Below are 23,485 nucleotides of genomic sequence, written 5' to 3'. Positions count from 1 at the left end.
CAACCCCCGGCCAGAGAGGCAGAGGGGCACCAGCTTCAGTGCCACCGAAGTTGGTGTCCTGGTGGAGCAAGTCCTGGGGCAGTATGATGCCCTCTTCGGAAGTTCCCGCGCCGACAAGGAAGGACGGACTCGGATCTGGACTGACATCGTGACTGCCATCAACGCGGAGGGGGTGGCAGTCCGCGACTTCCAACATGTCAAGAAGCGCTGGGAGGACTTCAGGTCCAGGACCTTGAACAAGGCCCGGCGCCTCTTGAAGGCAGCGGATGCCAAGGGGCGCCGGGGCCACTTGTCAGAAGATCAGATGAGGGTCCTGGAACGCATATCCCCAGTGCTCCACGTCCAGGTCCTTCAGAGGCAAACCCATCTGGAGTCGAGCGGTAAGTGTACATGCATCCTGATTGTGAGCTGTGCGTGTGGTGATGTTTCAGTTGTGTGCAGGTTGCACATCTGTTTGTATGGGGTCGAGTATGGGTGGGGGTGTACAGGGCCGTGGGGCTAACACATGTGAGAGCTGTAATGTGTGAGACATGGATGGTGCTTGTGTGTGTAGGTTTGCATGCCAAATGCAGTTGTGCGGGCAAACATGTTTGGATGAATGTGTATGTAAGTAGACATGTCCGTGATGTCACGCATGTATGTTGTTTTCAGCTGCATGTATCAGCACTGTGTGCATTTGTGTGTATTTGACAAGGGGGCAACAGTGATGCAACATGGATGCATGTGACAGCGGGATGTGGAAGCCTGATTGGCAGATGTGACATGGATGCCCATCTGAACACTGCGACACTTGGCAGAGGTGTATACATGCATGCAAGTGTGGTGGTGTGTGTACATGTCTGGTGCACTTCCTGTGTTGCATGTGATGTCTGGCTCAGCTTTGCCTGCTCATGCTGTTGTATGGGTATGGATGGTGCTGGCAGTTGCGATATGGCTGTGGTATGGCTCATGTGTGCGAGTTGAAATGACATGTTTGTTGGGGATTGTGATGGCATGTCTGAGGTTTGCAAATGCCACTCATGTACAACTGTCATGTGTGTATGTGTCCATTGTACAGTGCCCTGATGCCTGTGTTTTATTTCTTTCTGTCTGCAGCGTCAACTGATGAAGAGGGCGGAGAAGGTGCTGTGGAGCACAGCGGCGGGGATCCCACCGCCAGCCGGAGACGCAAGGCCCGGCTCCCCTCCCATGTTCCAATCTCGTCGGGGAGTGAGGAGACTGGTGCCGCGTCCCAGGCCGCATCTGCCGGGGGGAGGTCCAAGAGGCGGAGGTTGGAGTTGGACTCCTCGGCAGCAGAAGGGGCAGCTGGGACCCCACAGGGCCCAACGGGGGAAGATGGCACGGAGTCATCCAGGTTGGTGGGGGGTTTGGTGGAGGAGGAGGCCGTTCAAGCAACAGAGACGTGGTCTGGAGGTGGGGATCCCACTGGTGCTAGTGGTGCAGTGCAGGACCAGGGACAGGAGGCACCACAGGCCGCCGCGGAGGTGCCTGTGTGCAATCCTGTCCCTTATCCTGTCCCTGCATCATCTTGCACCAGCAGGGATGCCTACGTCCAGACCCGTTTTCAGGCAGGGGATGAGCAAACGACAACTGGCCTTCCTCTGCCTGCGGACGTGGCTATCCGGGTCCGGGTTGAACCTGTCCTGACTGGTGTGGCGTTGCGTCAACGGGCCATGCGAGGTGACCTGCAGTCTTTTCATGAGGAGACTGCACGTCATCTCGAATGGCTCGTTGACCACGTCAGCCTGCTGGGACAGGTCACCCAGGCCGGATTCCTCCGTTTGATGGGGCTTGCTACGACCCCCTCCTCAACTGAACCCCCTACGCGCCAGTCGTCCTCCGTGCCATCTTCCCACCCATCAGTCACCTGGGTGCCCTGTGGAGCTGCCTCTGACGGTGCGGCCAGGCTGGTGGAGGAGGCATCCCTGCCACAGTCGGGAGTCGGACGTCCAGCAGGGGTGGCCACATCAACGACTGCACCCCAGCCGGCGGAGGATGTGCAGGCAGCAGGAGGCAGTGCACGGGCAGAAGCACAGCAGCAGCAGCAACGTGGTGGGAGCCATGAAGGCTCGGGGCCTTCAACATCGGAGGGGCAGGCATCGGCCAGAGGGCAGGAGGACCCAGGACAGAGAGTGTCTTCCGTGTGGCAGCGGTTGGGCCACGCCATAGATGCGCAGCGGCAGCAGGCGGAAGAGGCACGGCTCACAATGGTCAGGGCTGAGAACTCCATGTGGAGGGCCCTGAGGCGGGCCGAGTGCCTCGAGGCAATCCGCAGGGGGTTGGAGGTGGACACGTCGACGGCCCTGCGGACCCTCGGGGCCATGGAGGAGGACCGCCTCCGGGACATTGAGCAGGAGTTCGATGATGCCCTGGGCCGGGACATCCAAAAGTGAGCCGTCAGACTAGCCCGCTGCCCTTGTACATAGTTATGTAGGTAGTGTTAGGTTTCCTTTGTTTTTTCTTTTATTTTGGACCTTTTGGACATTGGCCACATTTTTGTATATAGTTTATTTTATTAGTTAGTGTTGTTAGATAGGTTTCATTTCTTTTGTTGGGATAATGGACCCTGGCTTATTCGTCTGTACATAGTTCACTGTTGGATTAAAATTTTCTTTCACAATTTACCCATGGAGCATTGGCTTTCAATTATTATTTCCCATTGGATTTGCTTTTGTGGACAGTGACTTTGGACACCATTACTTTGGATTATGATTTTTGGTTTTGCTTTTTTTCACGGACATGCTTCTTTTCATTTTTGTACATTCCCATTTCTGTTTCTTTATTTTTGAATCTATTTATGTTTCCTTTAATACATATTTTTTTATCGAACTTCAATGTGTAGTATCATCTCATTGGTTTCATGCATATTATGATATGGGTTTTGAGATTCACTGACACCCATTGGGTGTATGTGAGGGACATGTGTTTGTTTCGAAACTTGCAATAGGTGTTCTGTCATGTAATTGCCATTTCTGAGTGGGTGGATGCAATACTCGGGTGGGTGTTTTGTATTTGGAGGCTGACCATAGGGACCAGGGATCTAGATTGTGATGACATGTTGGCTGGGGAACATGAGTTGGGGCCTGCTGGCAGGTGCCCCACACTGCTAGGGGGTGGGGGTGGTGGGGAACATGAGTTGGACATGGGTGGGGGCCTGCTGGCAGGTGCCCCGCAATTCTGGGGGTGGGGGTGCAAGGGGACATGAGTTGGTGATCATTAGTGCAAGGAGACATGTGCCTTTGCTGGGGGGCATGCCCATGTTGGGTGGGCTGCCTGCGGGACATGACCAGGGATGCAGGGTAGTCCCCTGTGCTGTGGGCTGCCTGCAGGGGCAGTGGAGGGTGTACAGGGAACACCTGGGAGGACCCACACTGCCAAATCACATGTAGGACTCCCCGGCACCCCTGAAATACACGTACCCTGCTGAAATTGCGTGTAAAACTTCCCGCGCACCCCTGAAATACCCGCACGCAGCCCAATCGCGTGTGAAACTTTCCGCGCACCCCTGAAATACACGCGCCCAGGGAAATCGCATGTGACACTTCCCACGCACCCCTGAAATACACGCGCCCAGGGCAATCGCGTGTGGAACTTCTCGCGCACCTCTGAAATACACGCGCCCAGGCCAATCGCGTGTGGAACTTCTCGCACACCCCTGAAATACACGCGCCCAGGCCAATCGCGTGTGGAACTTCTCGCGCACCTCAGGAATACACGCGCCCAGGGCAATCGCATGTGGAACGTCTCGCGCACCTCTGAAATACACGCACACGCTCCCCCAGGCCAATCGCGTGTGGAACTTCTCGCGCACCTCTGAAATACACGCGCCCAGGCCAATCACGTGTGGTACTTCTCGCGCACCTCTGAAATACACGCGCCCAGGCCAATCGTGTGTGGAACTTCTCGCGCACCTCTGAAATACATGCGCCCAGGCCAATCGCGTGTGGAACTTCTCGCGCACCCCTGAAATACACGCACACGCTCCCCCAGGCCCGATCGCGTGTGGAACTTCTCGCGCACCTCTGGAATACACGCGCCCCGGCCAATCGTGTGTGGAACTTCTCGTGCACCCCTGAAATACACGCACACGCTCCCCCAGGCCCGATCGCGTGTGGAACTTCTCGCGCACCTCTGAAATACACGCACCCAGGCCAATCGCGTGTGGAACTTCTCGCGCACCCCTGAAATACACGCACACGCTCCCCCAGGCCCGATCGCATGTGGAACTTCTCACGCACCTCTGGAATACACGCGCCCTGGCCAATCGCGTGTGGAACTTCTCACGCACCCCTGAAATACACGCACACGCTCCCCCAGGCCCGATCGCGTGTGGAACTTCTCACGCACCTCTGGAATACACGCGCCCAGGCCAATCGCGTGTGGAACTTCTCGCGCACCCCTGAAATACACGCACCCAGCCCGTTCGCGTGTGAAACTTCTCGCGCACCTCTGAAATACACGCACACGCTCCCCCAGGCCCGATCGCATGTGGAACTTCTCGCGCACCTCTGTAATACACGCGCCCAGCCCGTTCGCGTGTGAAACTTCTCGCGCACCTCTGAAATACACGCACACGCTCCCCCAGGCCCGATCGCATGTGGAACTTCTCGCGCACCTCTGTAATACACGCGCCCAGGCCAATCGCGTGTGGAACTTCTCACGCACCCCTGAAATACATGCACACGCTCCCCCAGGCCCGATCGCGTGTGGAACTTCTCACGCACCTCTGGAATACACGCGCCCAGGCCAATCGCGTGTGGAACTTCTCGCGCACCCCTGAAATACACACACCCAGCCCGTTCGCGTGTGAAACTTCTCGCGCACCTCTGAAATACACGCACACGCTCCCCCAGGCGAGATCGCGTGTGAGACTTCTCACGCACGCGTGTTCCCGAAACCCGTAATACACGCTCCCCGCTTTGCGTTTGCTGTTTGCCAGTCCGGTAAACTGGTACAGGGTTGGCGCAGCCCTTTGCAATGGTTTTGCGATCTTGCTGGCTTTTCCTTGCGTGAGGGCGTTCTTGGGGGCGTAACTGGCGCTGCTGCAGGGTCGCTGCGCCACTCTGCGCCACATCTGATTTTGGAGGCGAGAATCCATGAATACGCTGTGCGCGGAAATTGATTTTATCGCACGCGGCTGGCGCAGACATTCGCACGGGCACGCTGTGCGCCAGCCGCGTGCGACACTTTTGTGAGGAATTACATGAATCTGCCTGTATATCCCGTTGTCGCCCGAAACAGGGATATTGCAGGGAGGATAGCTCGGGGGCAAGGGAAGATAGCTCAGGGGCAACGCGCTTGCCTTGGAAGCAAGATGACGTGGAGCAACACGGGTTCGATCCCTGGGCCCGCGCTTAGAAACCTCTGCGTATTTAGCGCAGAAAAAATAACCAATAACAATCGGTGGTTTAAGCTGACAGAACGTGTCACCCCTAGCCCCCCCTGTTAGCATCGCTTTTTTAAACATGCACATGAGAACTCTTGTCGCCCTGCTATTTTTGAGGCTTGCAAACACTTTGTGATGTGTTGCTGAATAACATTCACAGCTTTCTTTCTATGTATAAAGCATTTGTCTTCCGGTTGGCACTCTAATTAAAGAGCCTTTCACACAGTTCCTTTGGTGAGAAGGCTTTTAGAATAATCACTCACATGAATTCGGTAAAAATAGCGAGGCACAGCTCTTAATTATAATTAATTATTTATAACGCACTTAATACCCAGAGGTTTCTAAGCACGGACCAGGGGATCGAACCTGTGGTGCTCGTGTCGTTTTGCTTCACAAGCACGTACCCGAGACTCTTTGGATGTGTTCTCCATCATTACCCATCACTGCTGGAAAATAGCCTTCTATGAAACTCAGGCCATACAATAAGGGTAAGCCTACAAAAATACAGAGGTCTCTAATTTCCCCGTGCCATGTGTGAGAAGGTCACCCAGTCCTGCATGTTCCTTTGAATTCTGGAAGGGTTTTTTTATTTATTTATTTTTTATTTAATTGCTTGTTTTATTGGATTAGTTCATTTAGAACTTTGACAATTTCATGTACTTATAATACAATTATCCAGCTATTACGTAATCATTTCATGGATGTACTTGTACATTAGAACATTTTGCATTTTTAATTTAGGAAACGTACACATCCCAGAATTCCAAGCAAATAACAGGACTGGGTGACTTTCTCACGCATGGCATTCTTGGGGAAACTTGAGTGCTCTGAAAATATGATTACTTCCTCGTGAGGGCATCATTCAGTATTGGTCAGATTAGTCCCTGGTACCCCTGGCACTGCCCTGGTGACTCCAGGTTTAGAGTTTGCAGGCACTGCACACAAACTGAATGCAAACACTCTAGAAATATTCATAGGTGTCCCTCCGCAAGAACCAACACTGATAAATTACCTGTTCTTTGGGAAGGTACCCACTCGATAGTCCGCAGCCACACTTTAGCTCACTGTACCTTTCACAGAGAGAAATACCATTTGCATATCAGGCTTTGCCCCGCACACATGGGCAGTCCAGCACCGAAATGCTATCGCAATTGTCTTCTGAACAAGAGTACTAATAGCAACCCCATACACGTGTTTCAGCCTTGGTGGGCCTCATCAGTGAGGTGGAGCTGTGCCTCTCTGAGCACAGTGAGCAGGGAGTCCACGTCTGGATGACCCTAGGGAACATAGACCCCTTGCTCACTGCTCTTAGAGAGACACAGCTTCACCTCACTGATGAGGCCCGACTAGGCCGAAACACATGTCTGGGATTGCTGTTGGTACTCTTGTTCAGAGGAGAATTGCTTAGCATTTCGGTGCTGGATGGCCCCTGGGCAGGACATAGACTGATATGCAGGGATATTTCTTCTCTGTGAAAGGTACAGTGAGCTAAAGACTCGCTTGAGACTCTCCCAGGGACCATCCACCCAAGAACAGGTCAATGGGCCGTGTTCGTGCCGGTAGAGAGACTCCCAGAAACCCTCTTGTTTTGCATATTAAGCAACTTTGGGTTTCACCCTAAGTTGCCTGTGGAATCCAGACATGGACCCCATCCTCACTGTTCTTAGAGAGGCACAGCTCCACCTCACTGATGAGGCCTGACTAGGCCGAAACACATGTCTGGGGTTGCTGTTGGTACTCTTGTTCAGAGAATTGCCTAGCATTTGGTTCTGCACTACCCCTGGGCAGGACAAAGGGCCTCATTACAACCCAGGCATTAAGGGGTTGACGGCGCCGTAAAAGGTGTCGGCGCCGTTAAACCCTTAATGCCTGATTACAAGGTCCCTTTGCGAGTTGCACTTTAACGCCTGCTTTTAGCAGGCGTTAAAAAAACCAACCCGCAAAGGGACCTAGGAGCTAATTACGGCACCGTAATTTAAGGTGCCGTAATTAGCACATTCCCATTGAGCCCTATGGGCCAAAAATGGGAATGGTGAAGGGCCATGGTGAATGGGGAATTACCGCCCCACCAACCTTGGCATGGGGAGATAATTCCGCCATTCACCATGGCGGATTCCGGCATGGACCATGGTGCTAATAGCACCATGGTCCACCGCCTGGGTTGTAATGAGGCCCAAAGACTGATATGCAGATGGATATTTCTCCTCTGTGAAAGGGCCAGTGAGCTTAAGACTTGCTTGAGACTCTTCCGGGGACCATCCACCCAAGAACAGGTCAATGGCCCGTGTTCGTGGCGGTATGGGGACTCCCACAACCCCTCTTGTTTTGCAGAATGCAAAATCAGCCCTCTAACAGAAGTATTTTCTTTTTGCATTTCTCCCCATTGCCCCTTTAGAAGCCCCCCATCCCAGAGGCATTTCTAATGGCTGATGATGTAAAAATGGCACAACAGAGGGGACTTGTCTTCCCACGCCTCGCCACACCAGAAAGCAGAGTGTGTGGGCGGGGGTCAATCATGCAACCCTCTGGTGAACTGCCCAAAGGCCAGGGAAGCAGAAGACACAAGGGTTCAGGAAGCCCCTTACTATGGGCCAGGAAGCAGAAGACACAAGCGTTCAGGAAGCCACTTTCTATGGGCCGGGAAGCAGAAGACACAAGGGTTCAGGAAGCCCCTTACTATGGGCCGGGAAGCAGAAGACACAAGGGTTCAGGAAGCCACTTTCTATGTGCCGGGAAGCAGAAGACACAAGGGTTCAGGAAGCCCCATACTATGGGCCGGGAAGCAGAAGACACAAGGGTTATCGAAGCCCCTTTTTATGTGCCGAGAAGCAGAAGACACAAGGGTTCAGGAGGTCCCTTACTATGGGCCGGGAAGCAGAAGACACAAGGGTTCAGGAATCCCCTTACTATGGGCCGGGAAGCAGAAGACACAAGGGTTCAGGAAGCCCCTTTCTATGGGCAGGGAAGCAGAAGACACAAGAGTTCAGGAAGCCCATTTCTAGGGGCAGGGAAGCAGAAGACACAAGAGTTCAGAAAGCCCCTTACTATGGGCCGGGAAGCAGAAGACACAAGGGTTCAGGAAGCCCCTTACTATGGGCCGGGAAGCAGAAGACACAAAGGTTCAGGAAGCCCCTTACTATGGGCCGGGAAGCAGAAGACACAAGGGTTCAGGAAGCCCCTTACTATGGGCCGGGAAGCAGAAGACACAAGGGTTCAGGAAGCCACTTTCTATGTGCCGGGAAGCAGAAGACACAAGGGTTCAGGAAGCCCCTTACTATGGGCCGGGAAACAGAAGACACAAGGGTTCAGGAGGTCCCTTACTATGGGCCGGGAAGCAGAAGACACAAGGGTTCAGGAAGCCCCTTACTATGGGCCGGGAAGCAGAAGACACAAGGGTTCAGGAGGTCCCTTACTATGGGCCGGGAAGCAGAAGACACAAGGGTTCAGGAAGCCACTTTCTTTGGGCCGGGAAGCAGAAGACACAAGAGTTCCGGAAGCCCCTTTCTAGGGGCCGGGAAGCAGAAGACACAAGGGTTCAGGAAGCCCCTTACTATGGGCCGGGAAGCAGAAGACACAAGAGTTCAGGAAGGCCCTTTCTATGGACCGGGAAGCAGAAGACACAAGGGTTCAGGAAGCCCCTTACTATGGGCCGGGAAGCAGAAGACACAAGGGTTCAGGAAGCCCCTTACTATGGGCCGGGAAGCAGAAGACACAAGAGTTCAGGAAGCCCCTTTCTATGGGCCGGGAAGCAGAAGACACAAGGGTTCAGGAAGCCCCTTTCAATGGGCAGTGAAGTAGAAGACACAAGGGTTCAGGAAGCCCCTTACTATGGGCCGGGAAGCAGAAGAAACAAGGTTTCAGGAAGCCCCTTTCTATGGGCCGGGAAGCAGAAGACACAAGAGTTCAAGAAGCCCCTTTCTATGGGCCGGGAAGCAGAAGACACAAGGGTGTAGGAAGCCCCTTACTATGGGTCGGGAAGCAGAAGACACAAGGGTGCAGGAAGCCCCTTACTATGGGCCGGGAATCAGAAGACCCAAGGGTTCAGGAAGCCCCTTACTATGGGTCGGGAAGCAGAAGACACAAGGGTTCAGGAAGCCCCTTACTATGGGTCGGGAAGCAGAAGACACACGGGTGCAGGAAGCCCCTTACTATAAAAGTGAGTGGGAGCAGCACGATCTGAGCACCTGGACATATGAGGCTGTACAGTGCATACTATGACTAGGCTTGAAATATGGGGCAGTGGCTGCCACTAGAAGGCGGTACTGGGCCATTTAAGGCTGCACTTGGCATATGCTGGCAGCGTCTGGACATGTGAGGCTGTACCTTACATACTATGACTATTTCTGAAATGTGCGGCATTGGCTAGCATTGGATGCCATAACTGCGGAATTTGAAGCTGCGCTTGGCCTGACTATAAGAGGCATATGACAGCATAAGCTGGCAGCATTGGGTACTTGTGGATGCACTCGGCATATGATGGATATGTGAGCCTAAAGTGTCTTATATAGCGTGGCATTACCAGGCATGTGCAGCATTGACTGGCACAAAAACGAAGTGCTGCGGCACTCGATGCTTCACCTGCACCTTTGGATGTAATCGTGGCATAGATAATTTTGCTTGCCGGCATACCATGGCAGCAAAGGGCCATATGAGGCTCGACTTGTCATATAATGGCTTCAACTGGACATATGAGGCTGTATTTTTAGATATGGTGACTATACCAGGTATATGATGCGTTAACTTAAGTAACATGGCAGTAGACATATGAGGTTCCGATTGGCATAGGATGGCAGTACCTGGATATGTGAGACTGCACCTTACATACTATGAGTATCCAAGGCATAAGAGGCAATGATTTGCATAGGGGGAAATTATGGGGGCATGAGACTTCACCTTACATACTATTTCTATACAAGGCATAAGAGGCAATGATTTGCATAGGGGGCAGTAAGGGGCATGAGACTGCACCTTACATACTATGACTATCCAAGGCATAAGAGGCAATGATTTGCATAGGGGGGCAGTATGGGGCATGAGACTGCACCTTACATACTATGACTATCCAAGGCATAAGAGGCAATGATTTGCATAGGGGGACATTATGGGGGCTTGAGACTGCACCTTACATACTATTTCTATACAAGGCATAAGAGGCAATGATTTGCATAGGGGGACCTTATGGGGGCTTGAGACTGCACCTTACATAATATTTCTATACAAGGCATAAGAGGCAATGATTTGCATAGGGGGGCAGTATGGGGCATGAGACTGCACCTTACATACTATGACTATCCAAGGCATAAGAGGCAATGATTTGCATAGGGGGACATTATGGGGGCATGAGACTGCACCTTACATACTACTTCCATACAAGGCATAAGAGGCAATGATTTGCATAGGGGGGCAGTATGGGGCATGAGACTGCACCTTACATACTATGACTATCCAAGGCATAAGAGGCAATGATTTGCATAGGGGGGCCGTATGGGGCATGAGACTGCACCTTACATACTATGACTATCCAAGGCATAAGAGGCAATGATTTGCATAGGGGGACATTATGGGGGCTTGAGACTGCACCTTACATACTATTTCTATACAAGGCATAAGAGGCAATGATTTGCATAGGGGGGCAGTATGGGGCATGAGACTGCACCTTACATACTATGACTATCCAAGGCATAAGAGGCAATGATTTGCATAGGGGGGCAGTATGGGGCATGAGACTGCACCTTACATACTATGACTATCCAAGGCATAAGAGGCAATGATTTGCATAGGGGGGCAGTATGGGGCATGAGTCTGCACCTTACATATTATGACTATCCAAGGCATAAACAAGGCATAAGAGGCAATGATTTGCATAGGGGGGCAGTATGGGGCATGAGACTGCACCTTACATACTATGACTATCCAAGGCATAAGAGGCAATGATTTGCATAGGGGGGCAGTATGGGGCATGATACTGCACCTTACATACTATGGCTATCCAAGGCATAAGAGGCAATGATTTGCATAGGGGGACATTATGGGGGCATGTACCTACCATACTATGACTATACAAGGCATAAGAGGCAATGATTTGCATAGGGGCCAGTATGGGCACATGAGACTGCACCTACCATACTATGGCTATAAAATACATAAGAGGCAAATATTTGAATAGGGGGCAGTATGGGGGCATGAGACTGCACCTACCATACTATGGCTATACAAGGCATAAGAGGCAATGATTTGCATAGGGGGCAGTATGGGCACATGAGACTGCACCTACCATAATATGGCTATAAAATACATAAAAGGCAATTATTTGCATAGGGGGCAGTATGGGGGCATGAGACTGCACCTACCATACTATCGCTATACAAGGCATAAGAGGCAATGATGTGCATAGGAGGGCAGTATGGGGGCATGAGACGGCACCTAACACACTATGGCTGTACAAGGCATAAGAAGCAATGATTTGCATAGGAGGGCAGTATGGGGGCATTTGAGGCATAGGATGGCAGCCCATGACCACATGAAAATGTGCCTTGCATATGGTGACCGAACGAGCTCTAGGAGGCATTGGCTAGCATAACAAAGCAGTACTGGGCATTTGTAGTTGTGCTTGGCACGGCGGCAGCTACACAACATTTCAGGCCAGGGCTGTACTGAAACTTTTGAGGTTGCGGTCGGCATATTATTTTATGTTATTCAGATTTGGAATTAACCACAGTGCCATTTTGAAGGGCAACCCCAGTTAAAATATGGCTGGTAACCAAAAGAACTTTTACCTTAGGTGCTAATTTTAATAGTATTAATCATAATACATTTTTCTCATCCGCCATGTCGCTTCTTGTGTTATCATTAGGCTCAAAGGTCATGTGATGTCCCTTCCTGTAATGTCGCTGTGCATGTGACGTCACTTCCCCTAGTCCTGAAATATGAATGTTTCAGCGGCCTTTTTGCCATATTCAGCGAGTTCTTTAATCTCTTAATCTTTCTGAAGTAGGAATCCCTAGGCTGGCACACAATTCTGGGCAACTTTGTGTGTAAGACAATATAATTATAATTATAATGCTGGGCAACTTTGGGTGTAAGACAATATAGCAGCAGTATGACCCAATTTGATCGAATATTATTGATAGAATGATACATTTGGCTGAAATTCAGCCAGTACCATCCAATCGATTTAATTCGATCAAATTGGGAAAAACATACCGAACATGGGGAGAGGGGGTGTCCCCCGCTCCCCATGTTCGGTGTTTTTGACCTTGGAGGATTGCGGGGATATCCCCAGCTTCCTGATGATTGGAGGTGGGGGGACAAAAAAAAAGGAAAGGGGACCCTGTGGCATCTGATCCGAGCGACAAAACTAACGCTGCAAGATCAGGAGAGGAAGCGGACGGAGCAAAGGGAACTGGGGGGGGTGTATTGGGGGTGGACGAACATAGATTTCTTGAGTTTGGCTGCAGTAAAATTGTATTTGCGACAAAATGGACTACGGTCAAATCCGCAGCGAACAATTCTGCCACGATCAAACAACCCAGATCCATAGCAACGCTATCTTTATACAGCCATTTTTAAGTACATTGATGCATGGCACATATTACGCAGGCCTTTGTACTAGGTACGCTAAATCATTCTGGGCTAAATTGCTGATCTTATCCAAACACGTCAAATAACCTGCATATGTCAGTGTGATACTTTCTGGGGTGCTCTTGAAACAGATACCGAGCTGTTTTTTAGGATTTAGTGAATAGGACTCTGATGGGTGACTGTGTTTTGGAATTCAGTTATACTGGGCAGTACGAAGGAAGATGGCAGCTAGTTGGGCGGAGTCCTCCATTTTGGCGTTAGTTTTTTTGCTGCAAATAAACACTTTGCGCTTTCACGGCTGAAGTGACCCTGAAGGATAAGAGGGATTTGTGTTTTGAAAAATCTTGAAAGGTGAAAGAACTTGTTTTAAAGCCTAAAACTGGTTAAGTGGTGGAACGCACTAGAACTCTTGATTAGAAGGGCCACTGTCATTGGCAGATGCAGGCGTGTCCATGGATTGGACCAAGCAATGGCTTGGAACAAAGCATGATTGGTGGGGATTTCCCTCACAAAACAAGTAGCACGATAAAGGCAGATAAAACAACTTGCTGTATAAAACCCGGGAGGATAGCTCAGCGGCAACGTGTTCACCTTAGAAGCAAGACCACACGAAGCAACACAGGTTCGATCCCCCGGTCGGCGCTGAGAAACCTCTGGGTGTTTAAGTGCTTTATAAATACACAACTAAGACACACACAAAAAATAAAACAATTACACAACTTAAAAAAAAAAATACCCAAACAATGCCTCGATGCACGTAGACTGTGTGAGCGCTTTAAAAATGCTAATAAAACTAAACTAAAACTATGATTATTCCGGATCTTACGCTAAACTCTTCTCTAATCTCTCCTATTGTCTCTTAAGAGTTACAAAATGGGGTAAAAACACTTCTGAAAAACCACACTGTAGATCCTTAAATAACATGACACCTTAGGCCAAGCGGGAAAGGTCATTCAGATTGGCCGTATTCGCACAGCTTGCTAGCAGCTTCGTAGCACTATAAAGTTGTCATGTTTTGACTATTCAGCTCAAGGATGATCTTTTCTGTGGTGCCATCCCTGCCTGGATTAAAAACTGTACCCTTTACGTTGCGTACAGATTTCTACTGGCGGTTCATTAACCTTCGAGCTATCTGACCACCGGCCTGAAGCAGTCTGGGCTACTGTGTGGCACTAGCCTGGGGTTTGAAATCCAAGTCTGGTGTGCAGGAGGAGCTGATAGCCTTCCAGTAAAGAGTGTGGAGGTGGTGGTTGACCAATCAAGCTATCACAATGCTGCACAGTGTGCTGTGCAGGGTGATGGGTGGCAGCATTGCAGAGTCATTTAGAATCATTGTATGCAAATTTATCTCATTAATATAAATGAGGGGTATCCTGAAAACCCAGCATGGATCCGGCCCTCGCGGCCTGGAGTTGGCCAACCCTCTGAAATGCATTTGCTGGGCAATAGACAAGATGTTATGAAGGTTGAATTGGCACAAATGTATGATTTGTGGGCTGCAACTCCGACAGCAACCTGCTGGGCAGCTCCTCGGCCATCATGTCGCTGAACTTGTCCAGTGAGAGCAGTGTTTGTTGTGACCCGCTATTATGTTTCTTCTATAACAGGAGAGCGGCAGGTGACGCTCCTCTCAGCTGCTTTATAATTCTCCTTGGCAGTATTGACCCCTTCTCAGCCAATGGCGTTGCAGCACGCAGACAATACACTATTTTCCACATGGCACAGTCTTGTGGCTGTTGAGTGCTTGAAATAAAAGAAATGCAGCTTACTCGTTTTGGGCCTCTTAGTAAGACAGTAGTTTTTCACGTGATACCTGTGCACACAATTCTGCTGCAAGCGCATTAGCACACTGAGCTTTCTTACGCAGATTGCCTTTACTTGCTATTTCATTGTTCTGCTTCAAATCTGCTTTGGTGTCTTGATTCGTGGTGCTCGAGGTTGGACTGGAACATGAAATCGGCCCGGGCACCAATGAAAAATTGACCAACAATTACACATTACAATGTGTTACTTTTCGGAACCTACTGTTTGAGTACTACCCAAGGGGGTATATTTGGAAAAATATGTTGCCAATAAAACATTTAAAAGCATATTTGCTTAGTAACAGTGGTTAAAATGAGTGTAGTAACGCTCTGTCCAAAGACTAAGGGTCTCTCCTGGTAAGAAAGCCCTGCTTACCCCCCACCCTCCTGGTAGGATGAAACCTTCCTTCCCCCAGTTCAGATTCAGGCCCCACATTGCAGACTTTTCCCAAAATGGCCGAGTGGCCTGTGATCTACGGGGCCACAAGGATTCAAAGTGGGTTAAGACGAAGTGTGTGAAGGGGGCTGGGACGGTGGCATCAGGAAAAAGTAGGATAAGCTGGGATAGGCCTGAGGAGCACGAAGGCTGGACAAAGGGGACCCGGGGGGGCGCGGCTGATGGGATATCATTTTAGGGTGGCACAGGCAAAGGCCCCAGGGCTTAGAAAGGGGAGCAGAGAGGGGGTTGGGTGTCAGTGACTCATGATACATCTCCAGTGGACACCTGGACATGCTCAAAACAGATGATCCAGTGGCTGATGCCAGTTTTGGTGTTTTTGGTGTTTTTGGAGGGAAATGTTAATGACCAGTTGTAGATTCTTACAGAACGTAGCATATTTTCCCTACGTTTGGACTGGCTCCAGACCTGGACCCTATGTGCCATATTCTGCCTGGTGGCTCAGGTCTTGGGTACCGTATATTGACCCACATAAGATGGCCCCTATAAGCACCCCGATTCTTTACTCTGGGAGCAGGCTCACACAATATGCCCCCACCCCCTCTATATGCACTGTGACCGTGTACTCACATTCCATTCCCCCTCCCCCGACGAGCTCCATAGGCAATGTGGCCTGGTACTCCCATTCCATGCCCCCTCCCGATGGCCTCCATATGCACTTTGACCTGGTACTCCCAACCCAGGCCCCCCTCCCCCAACGAGCTCCATATGCACTGTGGCCTGGTACTCTCATGCCATGCCCCCTCCCTATGACCTCCATATGCACTTTGACCTGGTACTCCCAACCCAGGCCCCCCTCCCCCAACGAGCTCCATATGCACTGTGGCCTGGTACTCCCATTCTATGCCTCCCAATGACCTCCATTTGCACTGTGACCTGGTACTCTCATGCCATGCCCCCTCCCTATGACCTCCATATGCACTTTGACCTGGTACTCCCATCCCTTGCCCCCTCCCCCGATGAGCTCCATAGGCACTGTGGCCTGGTACTCCCTTTCCATGCCCCCTCCCTATGACCTCCATATGCACTTTGACCTGGTACTCCCATCCCTTGCCCCTCTCCCCCAACGAGCTCCATATGCACTGTGGCCTGGTACTCACATTCCATGCCCCCTCCCCATGACCTCCATATGCACCGTGGCCTGGTACTCACATTCCATGCCCCCTCCCGAGGACCTCCATATGCACCGTGGCCTGGTACTCACATTCCATGCCCCCTCCCGAGGACCTCCATATGCACCGTGGCCTGGTACTCACATTCCAAGCCCCCTCCCGAGGACCTCCATATGCACTCTGGCCTGGTACTCACATTCCATGCCCCCTCCCGAGGACCTCCATATGCACCGTGGCCTGGTACTCACATTCCAAGCCCCCTCCCGATGGCCTCCGTATGCACCGTGGCCTGGTACTCACATTCCATGCCCCCTCCCGATGACCTCCATATGCACTGTGGTCTGGTACTCACATATCATGCAGAATTGCCCCCTGCTACAAACCATTTCAGACCTTGCCTGCCACCAATTGTCTGTCCTGCCCCTATCACTCTTTCCCCTGCAACCCTGTTAGCCGCTTTGCCACATACCATATTCTCTCTCTTCTGCCACACAATCCAACCTGTTGCCACTTAATTGTTGTCCCGTACCCTATGCCCTTCAATTCCCTCCATCGTCCAAACTCCCTGTCCTTTCATCTGTCACATTAACTACAATCTATGCCCTGTCTCTCCTCCAACGCTGCTTCCCCTGCCCCATCCATTGCCCTCCTCTCATGCCCCATCCCTGCCCTATCCCCTCTCTCTCCTCCAAGGCTGCTTCCTCTGCCCCATACATTGCGCTCCTCTCATGCCCCATCCCTGCCCTATGCCCTGTCTCTCCTCCAACGCTGCTTCCCCTGCCCCATCCATTGCCCTCCTCTCATGCCCCATCCCTGCCCTATCCCCTCTCTCTCCTCCAAGGCTGCTTCCTCTGCCCCATACATTGCGCTCCTCTCATGCCCCATCCCTGCCCTATGCCCTGTCTCTTGTCCAACCCTGTTTCCTCTGCCCCATCCATTGCCCTCCTCTCATGCCCTATCCCTAGCCTATGCCCTGTCTCTCCCCAAGGCTGCTTCCTCTGCCCCATCCATGGCCCTCCTCTCTTGCCCCCTCCCTGCCCTATGCCCTCTCTCTCCTCCAAGGCTGCTTCCTCTGCCCCATCCATGGCACTCTTCTCATGCCCCATCCCTGCCCAATACCCTGTCTCTCCCCCAAGACTTCTTCCTCTGCCCCATCCACTGCCCTGCTCTCTTGCCCCATCCCTGCCATATGCCCTGTCTCCTCCAAGGCTGCTTCCTCTGCCCCATTCATCGCCCTCCTCTCATGCCTCATCCCTGCCCAATATCCTGTCTCTCCCCCAAGACTACGTCCTCTGCCCCATCCACTGCCCTGCTCTCTTGCCCCATCCCTGCCCTATGCCCTCTCTCTCTCTTCCAAGGCTGCTTGCTCTGCCCCATCCATGGCACTCTTCTCATGCCCCATCTGTGCCCAATACCCTGTCTCTCCTCCAAGGCAGGTTCCTCCTACCCATCCATGGCCCTCCTCCAATGCCCCATCCCTGCCCTATCCCCTGTCTCTCCCCCAAGACTGCTTCCTCCTCCCCATCCATGACACTCCTCTCATGTCCCATCCCAGGACTCTGCCATGTCTCTCCTCCAAGGCTGCTTCCTCTGCCCCATCCATCGCCCTCCTCTCATGCCCATCCCTGGCTTATGCTCTGTCTCTCCTCCAAGGCTGGTTTCTCCTCCCCATCCATGGCCCTCCTCCAATGCCCCATCCATGCCCTATGCCATGTGTCTCCTCCACGACTGCTTCCTTTGCCCCATCTATTGCCCTCCTCTCTTGCCCCATCCCTGCTCTATCCCCTCTCTCTCCTCCAAGACTGCTTCCTCTGCCCCATCCATGGCCCTCCTCTCATGCCCCATCACTAGTCTATGCCTCGTCTCTCCCCCAAGGCTGCTTCCTATGCCCCATCCATTGCCCTCCTCTCTTGCACCATCTCTGCTCTATGCCCTGTCTCTCCCCGAAGACTGCTCCCTTTGCCCCATCCCTGCCCTATGCCCTGTCTCTCCCGAAGTCTGCTCCCTATGCCCCATCCATTGCCCTCCTCTCTTGCCCCATCCCTGCCCTACGCCCTGTCTCTCCCCGAAGACTGCTCCCTTTGCCCCATCCATTGCCCACCTCTCTTTCCCAATCCCTGTCCTATACCCTTTCTCTCCTCCAAGGTTGCTTCCTCCTCCACATCCATGGCACTCCTCTCATGCCCCATCCCTGTCCTATGCCCTCTCTCCTCAAGGCTGCTTCCTATGCTCCTTTCATTATCTCCTCTCTTGCCGATCCCTTCCCTTTTCCCTTTCCCCAAGGCTGCTTCCTCTGTCCACCCATTGCTCTCCTCTCATGCCTCACCCCTGCCCTTTTCTCTGTCTCTGACTCAAGGCTGCTTCCTCTGCCCCATCCATGGCACTCCTCTTGACTCTAATCTCCCTTCTGTCCTCATTCTCCTTGATCTAGCCTCTGCTTTTGACACAGTCAACCATGCAATCCTGCTCAAACGCCTCTGTGACAGCCTTGGTATCACTGATCAGGCCCTGGCCTAGTTGACCTCCTTTCTCACTGATCGACCCTCTCAGGTCCAACTCAGGTCCTTCCTCTATTCTATCCCTCTCTCTACTTGTGGTGTTCCCGAGGGGTCTAATCTCTCTCCCTAGCTTTTCATCCACTACCTGGCACCTCTTGACCACTGCATCGCTACTTTCTTCTCCAATTTCCAATGTTATGCGGATGGCACCCATCTCTCTTTCAGGCTCCCATCAGCCACCTCTGCTCCTTCTCTCATCCCAGACTGTCTGGCCACAATTCAGGAATGGTGTGCCGCCAATGATCTCTGCTTTAATGCCAGTAAGACTGAGATCCTCCTCATCGGGACACCTGCTCCCTCCTTTCCTCCTGGCGGCCCACTCTGGGCCCTCTTCCCTGCACCTTGCTGTGAGGCTAGGAACCTTGGTGACATCTTCGACTCCACCCTCTCCTTCTCGCCTCACATCTCTGATGTCTGTAAGAAGTCAAACTACCAGCTGCACCGCCTCAGAGGTATTCTTCCTTTCTTCTCCTTCCCCCGGAAGCTCACGTTCTCCATATCTCTGGTCCTCTCTATGCTGGACTACTGCAACAGCCTCTTTCTAAATCTGGCTGCCTCTACTCTTCGACATTTACAACTTATCCTGAACAGGACTTCGAGACTTGCCCTTGGCCTCAACCCCATGGATCGTATCTCTCCAGTTCTGAGATCACTTCACTGGCTCCCCATGGCTGCAAGGATCAAGTTCAAGACCCTCTGCATAGTCTGCAAGGCTTTCTAGGGCCTGGGACCGCTCTACCTCCAACTTTCTCTTCCAAAACATCTTCCTTCCCGAGCTCTCTGCTCATCCACCTCCAACTCTCTTACAGTCAGACGCTTCTCCAAGCAAAGAGTTGGGGCAGATCTCTGTCCTCGGCTGGGGCCTCCCTCTGAAACAGACTCCCTGCCTCTCTCAAACTTGAGCAGAACCACCTATCGTTCCGGAAGCAACTGAAGACCTTCGGTTTCACTTCTGCTTTCTCTCTTCCTCTGCCCTGTTGATGCACCCGACTGCTCCTCAAACTGTTCTGAAGTCTGTCCCAGGCTCCTGCATGTCCTGTTGCCCTCGCACTGACTCCGGGCTCCCCAGTCGTTAGGGTCTGTATGTGCAACCCTACAGCCCCTCTCACTGCACTCATGGCCACCCGCTGGCTGCACTTATTGAGTTACCTGCACTTTGCACTTCGCCCATGCCCTCCCCGTGGCACTTCTCCCCTTCCCCCCTCCCCGCATTTGAGCGATCTGAATGACACAAGGCCTAGTAAGATTGTTGTTTTGTCCTGCCTCTGTTTCCCCCTCCTTGCCTTGTTGCGCCTTGAAACACTTGTATAAAGGCGCGTTATAAATGCCATATCATATCATATCTTGCCCCATCCCTGCCCTATGCCCTGTCTCTCTCCCAAAACAGCTTCCTCTGCCCCATCCATTGCCCTCCTCTCATGCCCCAACCCTGCCCCATGCCCTGTCTCTCCAACAAGACTACTTCCTCTTCCCCATCCATGCCACTCCACTCATGCCCATCTCTGGCCTATGCCCTGTCTCTCCAACAAGACTGCTTCCTCTTCCCCATCCATGGCCCTCCTCTCATGCCCTATCCCTGCCCTATGACCTCTCTCTCTCCTATAAGGTTGCTTCCGCCTCCCCACCCATGGCTGTTATCTCTTGCCCCATCCCTGCCCAATGCCCTGTCTCTCTCCCAAAACAGCTTCCTCTGCCCCATCCATTGCCCCCCTCTCATGCCCCATCCCTGCCCAATGCCCTGTCTCTCCTCCAGGGCTGCTTCCTCTGCCCCATCCACTGCCCTCCTCTCTTGCCCCATTCCAGTACTATGCCCTATATCTCCTCCAAGACTGCTTCCTCTGCCCCATCCATGACACTTCTCTCATGCCCCATCCCTGCCCTATGCCCTGTCTTTCCTCCAAGACTGCTTCCTCTGCTCCAACCACTGCCCTCCTCCAATGCCCCATCCATGCCCTATGCCATGTGTCTCTTCCAAGATGGCTTCCTCTGCCCCATCCATGGCCCTCCTCTCGTGTCCCATCCCTGCCCTATGCCCTGTATTTCTTCCAAGGCTGCTTCCTCTGCCCCATCCATGGCACTCCTCTCTTACCCGAGCTCTGGAAAACCTGCCCGTCCCCAGCACAAACCATCGCATTCAACAGCCCCTAGTTCAGATCCCAGTCGCCCCTCGGCCCAGTTGTCTGCTTTCTCCCAGCCCTGTATTCTGCACCCCCTCCCAATTCTCCTTGGTAACAGGGCATTTCCCAGCATCTCTATCCCTTCCTCGCGAGCCCTGCACCCCGCGTGCCAATGATCTGCTTCCAGGAGCAGGGCTACCCTGTGCACCCCCTGTTCGCGGCTCCTTCCTGTTAACGCTCTACCTCCCGCTTCCGCCATCTCGTGCGCCTGCCACGCCGCCCTGGCGCCCAGGCACCGGCGCATCACAGGAGGCGCTTTTGAGCAGTGGGGTTGCGCCACACTGCGTGGATGTAACCCCTGGTTCTCAGGCCCGTCACCTGCATCGTATGTGGCAGCGACGTGCAATGAATGAGCTGTTTTTTAGAATTCAGGCCCTGGCTCTCCCTCTTCCATACACCCCTGCCTCCGAATGCCACCCTCCTTCCTGTGCCCGGGGCGCTGAGCTCCCCATCCTTTCTCCCTGCCCTGGAGACCCTGGCATGCGCCTGACGACCAGGCCTGCCCCACTCCCCCCCTCTACCTCTTGCATTTACATAACAGTGCCACCTCGCTTCCCTTTCGCCCTCTGCCTCCTCACCCCTTTCCGTCGCCCCACGAACCCCTTCTTTCTCCCTACACCTTGTCCAATCCCCCGCCCCCTTCACCGTTCCTGCCTTTTCGTCCCCCTTCACCCACTCCCCATCCTCCCTACTGTCCCACGCTCGTGCACACCTGCCACGTTACCCTCCTTTCCCCAACACCGCTTCCCTGCCATGTCACCCCGTTCACCTGCTCCCCTGTCCCCTACCCTTCCTCCCAGCACATACACCCCTGCCTGCATCCCCTCCTTCCTCTACACACTGGTGGCTGCCCTTTCCCGAGGCCTCCCTTCTCTGTCCCCTACCCTTCCTCCCAGCACATACACCCCTGCCTGCATCCCCTCCTTCCTCTACACACTGGTGGGTGCCCTTTCCCGAGGCATCCCTTCCCTGTCCCCTTCCCATCCTCTCAGCACATACACACCTGCCTCCTTCCCCTACACACTGGTGGCTGCCCTTTCCCGAGGCGTCCCTTCTCTGTCCCCTTCCCATCCTCCCAGCGCATTCACACCTGTCTGCTTCCCCTACACACTGGTGGCTGCCCTTTCCCGAGGCGTCCCTTCTCTGTCCCCTTCCCATCCTCCCAGCGCATTCACACCTGTCTGCTTCCCCTCCTTCCCCTACACACTGGTGGCTGCCCTTTCCCGAGGCGTCCCTTCTCTGTCCCCTTCCCATCCTCCCAGCGCATTCACACCTGCCTGCTTCCCCTCCTTCCTCTACACACTGATGGATGCCCTTTGCCGAGGCATCCCTTCCCATCCTTCCCCCCTGCCCCTTTCCCCCCTGCGGCCCTGCCCCCGGGCGCCCTGGCCTACCGCCCCTCCGCCGCCGCCACCACCACCGCAGCGCCGCACGGCCTGCATGCACTCACACTGCTCCGCCTTGGTGGACATCGCGTCCAGGTAGAAGCGTCTCCCACTGGAATCCGTGATGGCTCCGGGGGTCCGGCCCTCGCCCGCGGCGCGGCTCTGTCTGGGTGGAGGCCCCGCGAGGGCGGCGGGGGCAGCGGCCGCGGCCCGGACTCGTGCATCAGCAGCAGCCAGCGGTGCACCCGGGGAGGCGCGGGCGCCCAGCTCAAGGACGGTCCCTGCGGCGGCGGCGGCAGCAGCAGCCCCTGCCCCGGCTCTGACGTCTGCCGGCTGCCTCCGAGCCGCCGGGCTGCAGGCGAGGCAGAGGAAATGAGCGAGGGCAGGCAGATCTGATTAGCAGCAGCAGCAGCGGGGCTGGGCACTGGCCGCTCCATGCACAGGACGAGGCTGGCAGAATGGCGCTGGCGGCAGCAGCAGCAGCAGCAACACACCAGCGGCAGACGGAGCCCCCTGCCACATCCTGCATATATTACCCCGCAGAGCTGCTGCTGCTGCTGTGTGCGGTGTGTGTGCGCGAGCATGCACGCACACGCACACCGTGCACACACCCCTCCCGAACACCGCTTCATGGACAGGCATTCATCACGTGTGCCCAGGAGAGCTACTATAGTTAACATTTAAGCCCCCTGCCCCCCCAGCTGCATGCCTAACCTGTGCATACAAAGGGGGGGCTGCTTTGTATGCAAAATATGACATGATATGTGATTTATAATGTATAGTATTTCAGAGAGGCTCTGGGTTTGCTTTCGTGTAGTGTAAAATATGCCTGTATACATCTATGCATGGCCAGCATTATGAGAAAGTTGTGCTGCTCATATTTATAATTGAACTATTCTATTTTTAGTTTGACATCTGGCTGCTGTTCTGCCAGTGGGCGACGCTGAGTGCCGCCCCATGCCTCCATGCAAGGTAAGCAGGTCCGCTCTGAGCGTTCCTCTTCATGAGAACACATAGTCCTACCTAT

The 23,485-nt window shown here is 53.2% G+C and overlaps 1 protein-coding gene across 4 annotated transcripts in view; it reads right to left on the bottom strand.

Annotated features, from left to right (window-relative positions):
• UNC79 (unc-79 homolog, NALCN channel complex subunit) overlaps window positions 1-23,042 on the bottom strand; it is a 538,994-nt gene extending 515,952 nt beyond the window's left edge. For 3 of the 4 annotated variants that reach the window (XM_069637971.1, XM_069637972.1, XM_069637973.1), the window contains exon 1: window positions 22,524-23,042. In XM_069637971.1, coding sequence (XP_069494072.1) covers window positions 22,524-22,545 — 22 coding nt within the window. In that variant the 5' untranslated portion in view covers window positions 22,546-23,042. The remainder of the gene's footprint in view (window positions 1-22,523) is intronic. The other variant, XM_069637975.1, reaches the window with a different exon arrangement.
• Between the last annotated feature and the right edge of the window lie 443 nt (window positions 23,043-23,485).

Source organism: Ambystoma mexicanum, chromosome 14, assembly GCF_040938575.1.
Source record: "Ambystoma mexicanum isolate Mex_15411 chromosome 14, UKY_AmexF1_1, whole genome shotgun sequence".
NCBI classification, from domain to species: domain Eukaryota; kingdom Metazoa; phylum Chordata; class Amphibia; order Caudata; family Ambystomatidae; genus Ambystoma; species Ambystoma mexicanum.
The sequence above is the reverse complement of the archived record's forward strand: the minus strand, read 5'-3'. Positions and strand labels throughout refer to the sequence as shown.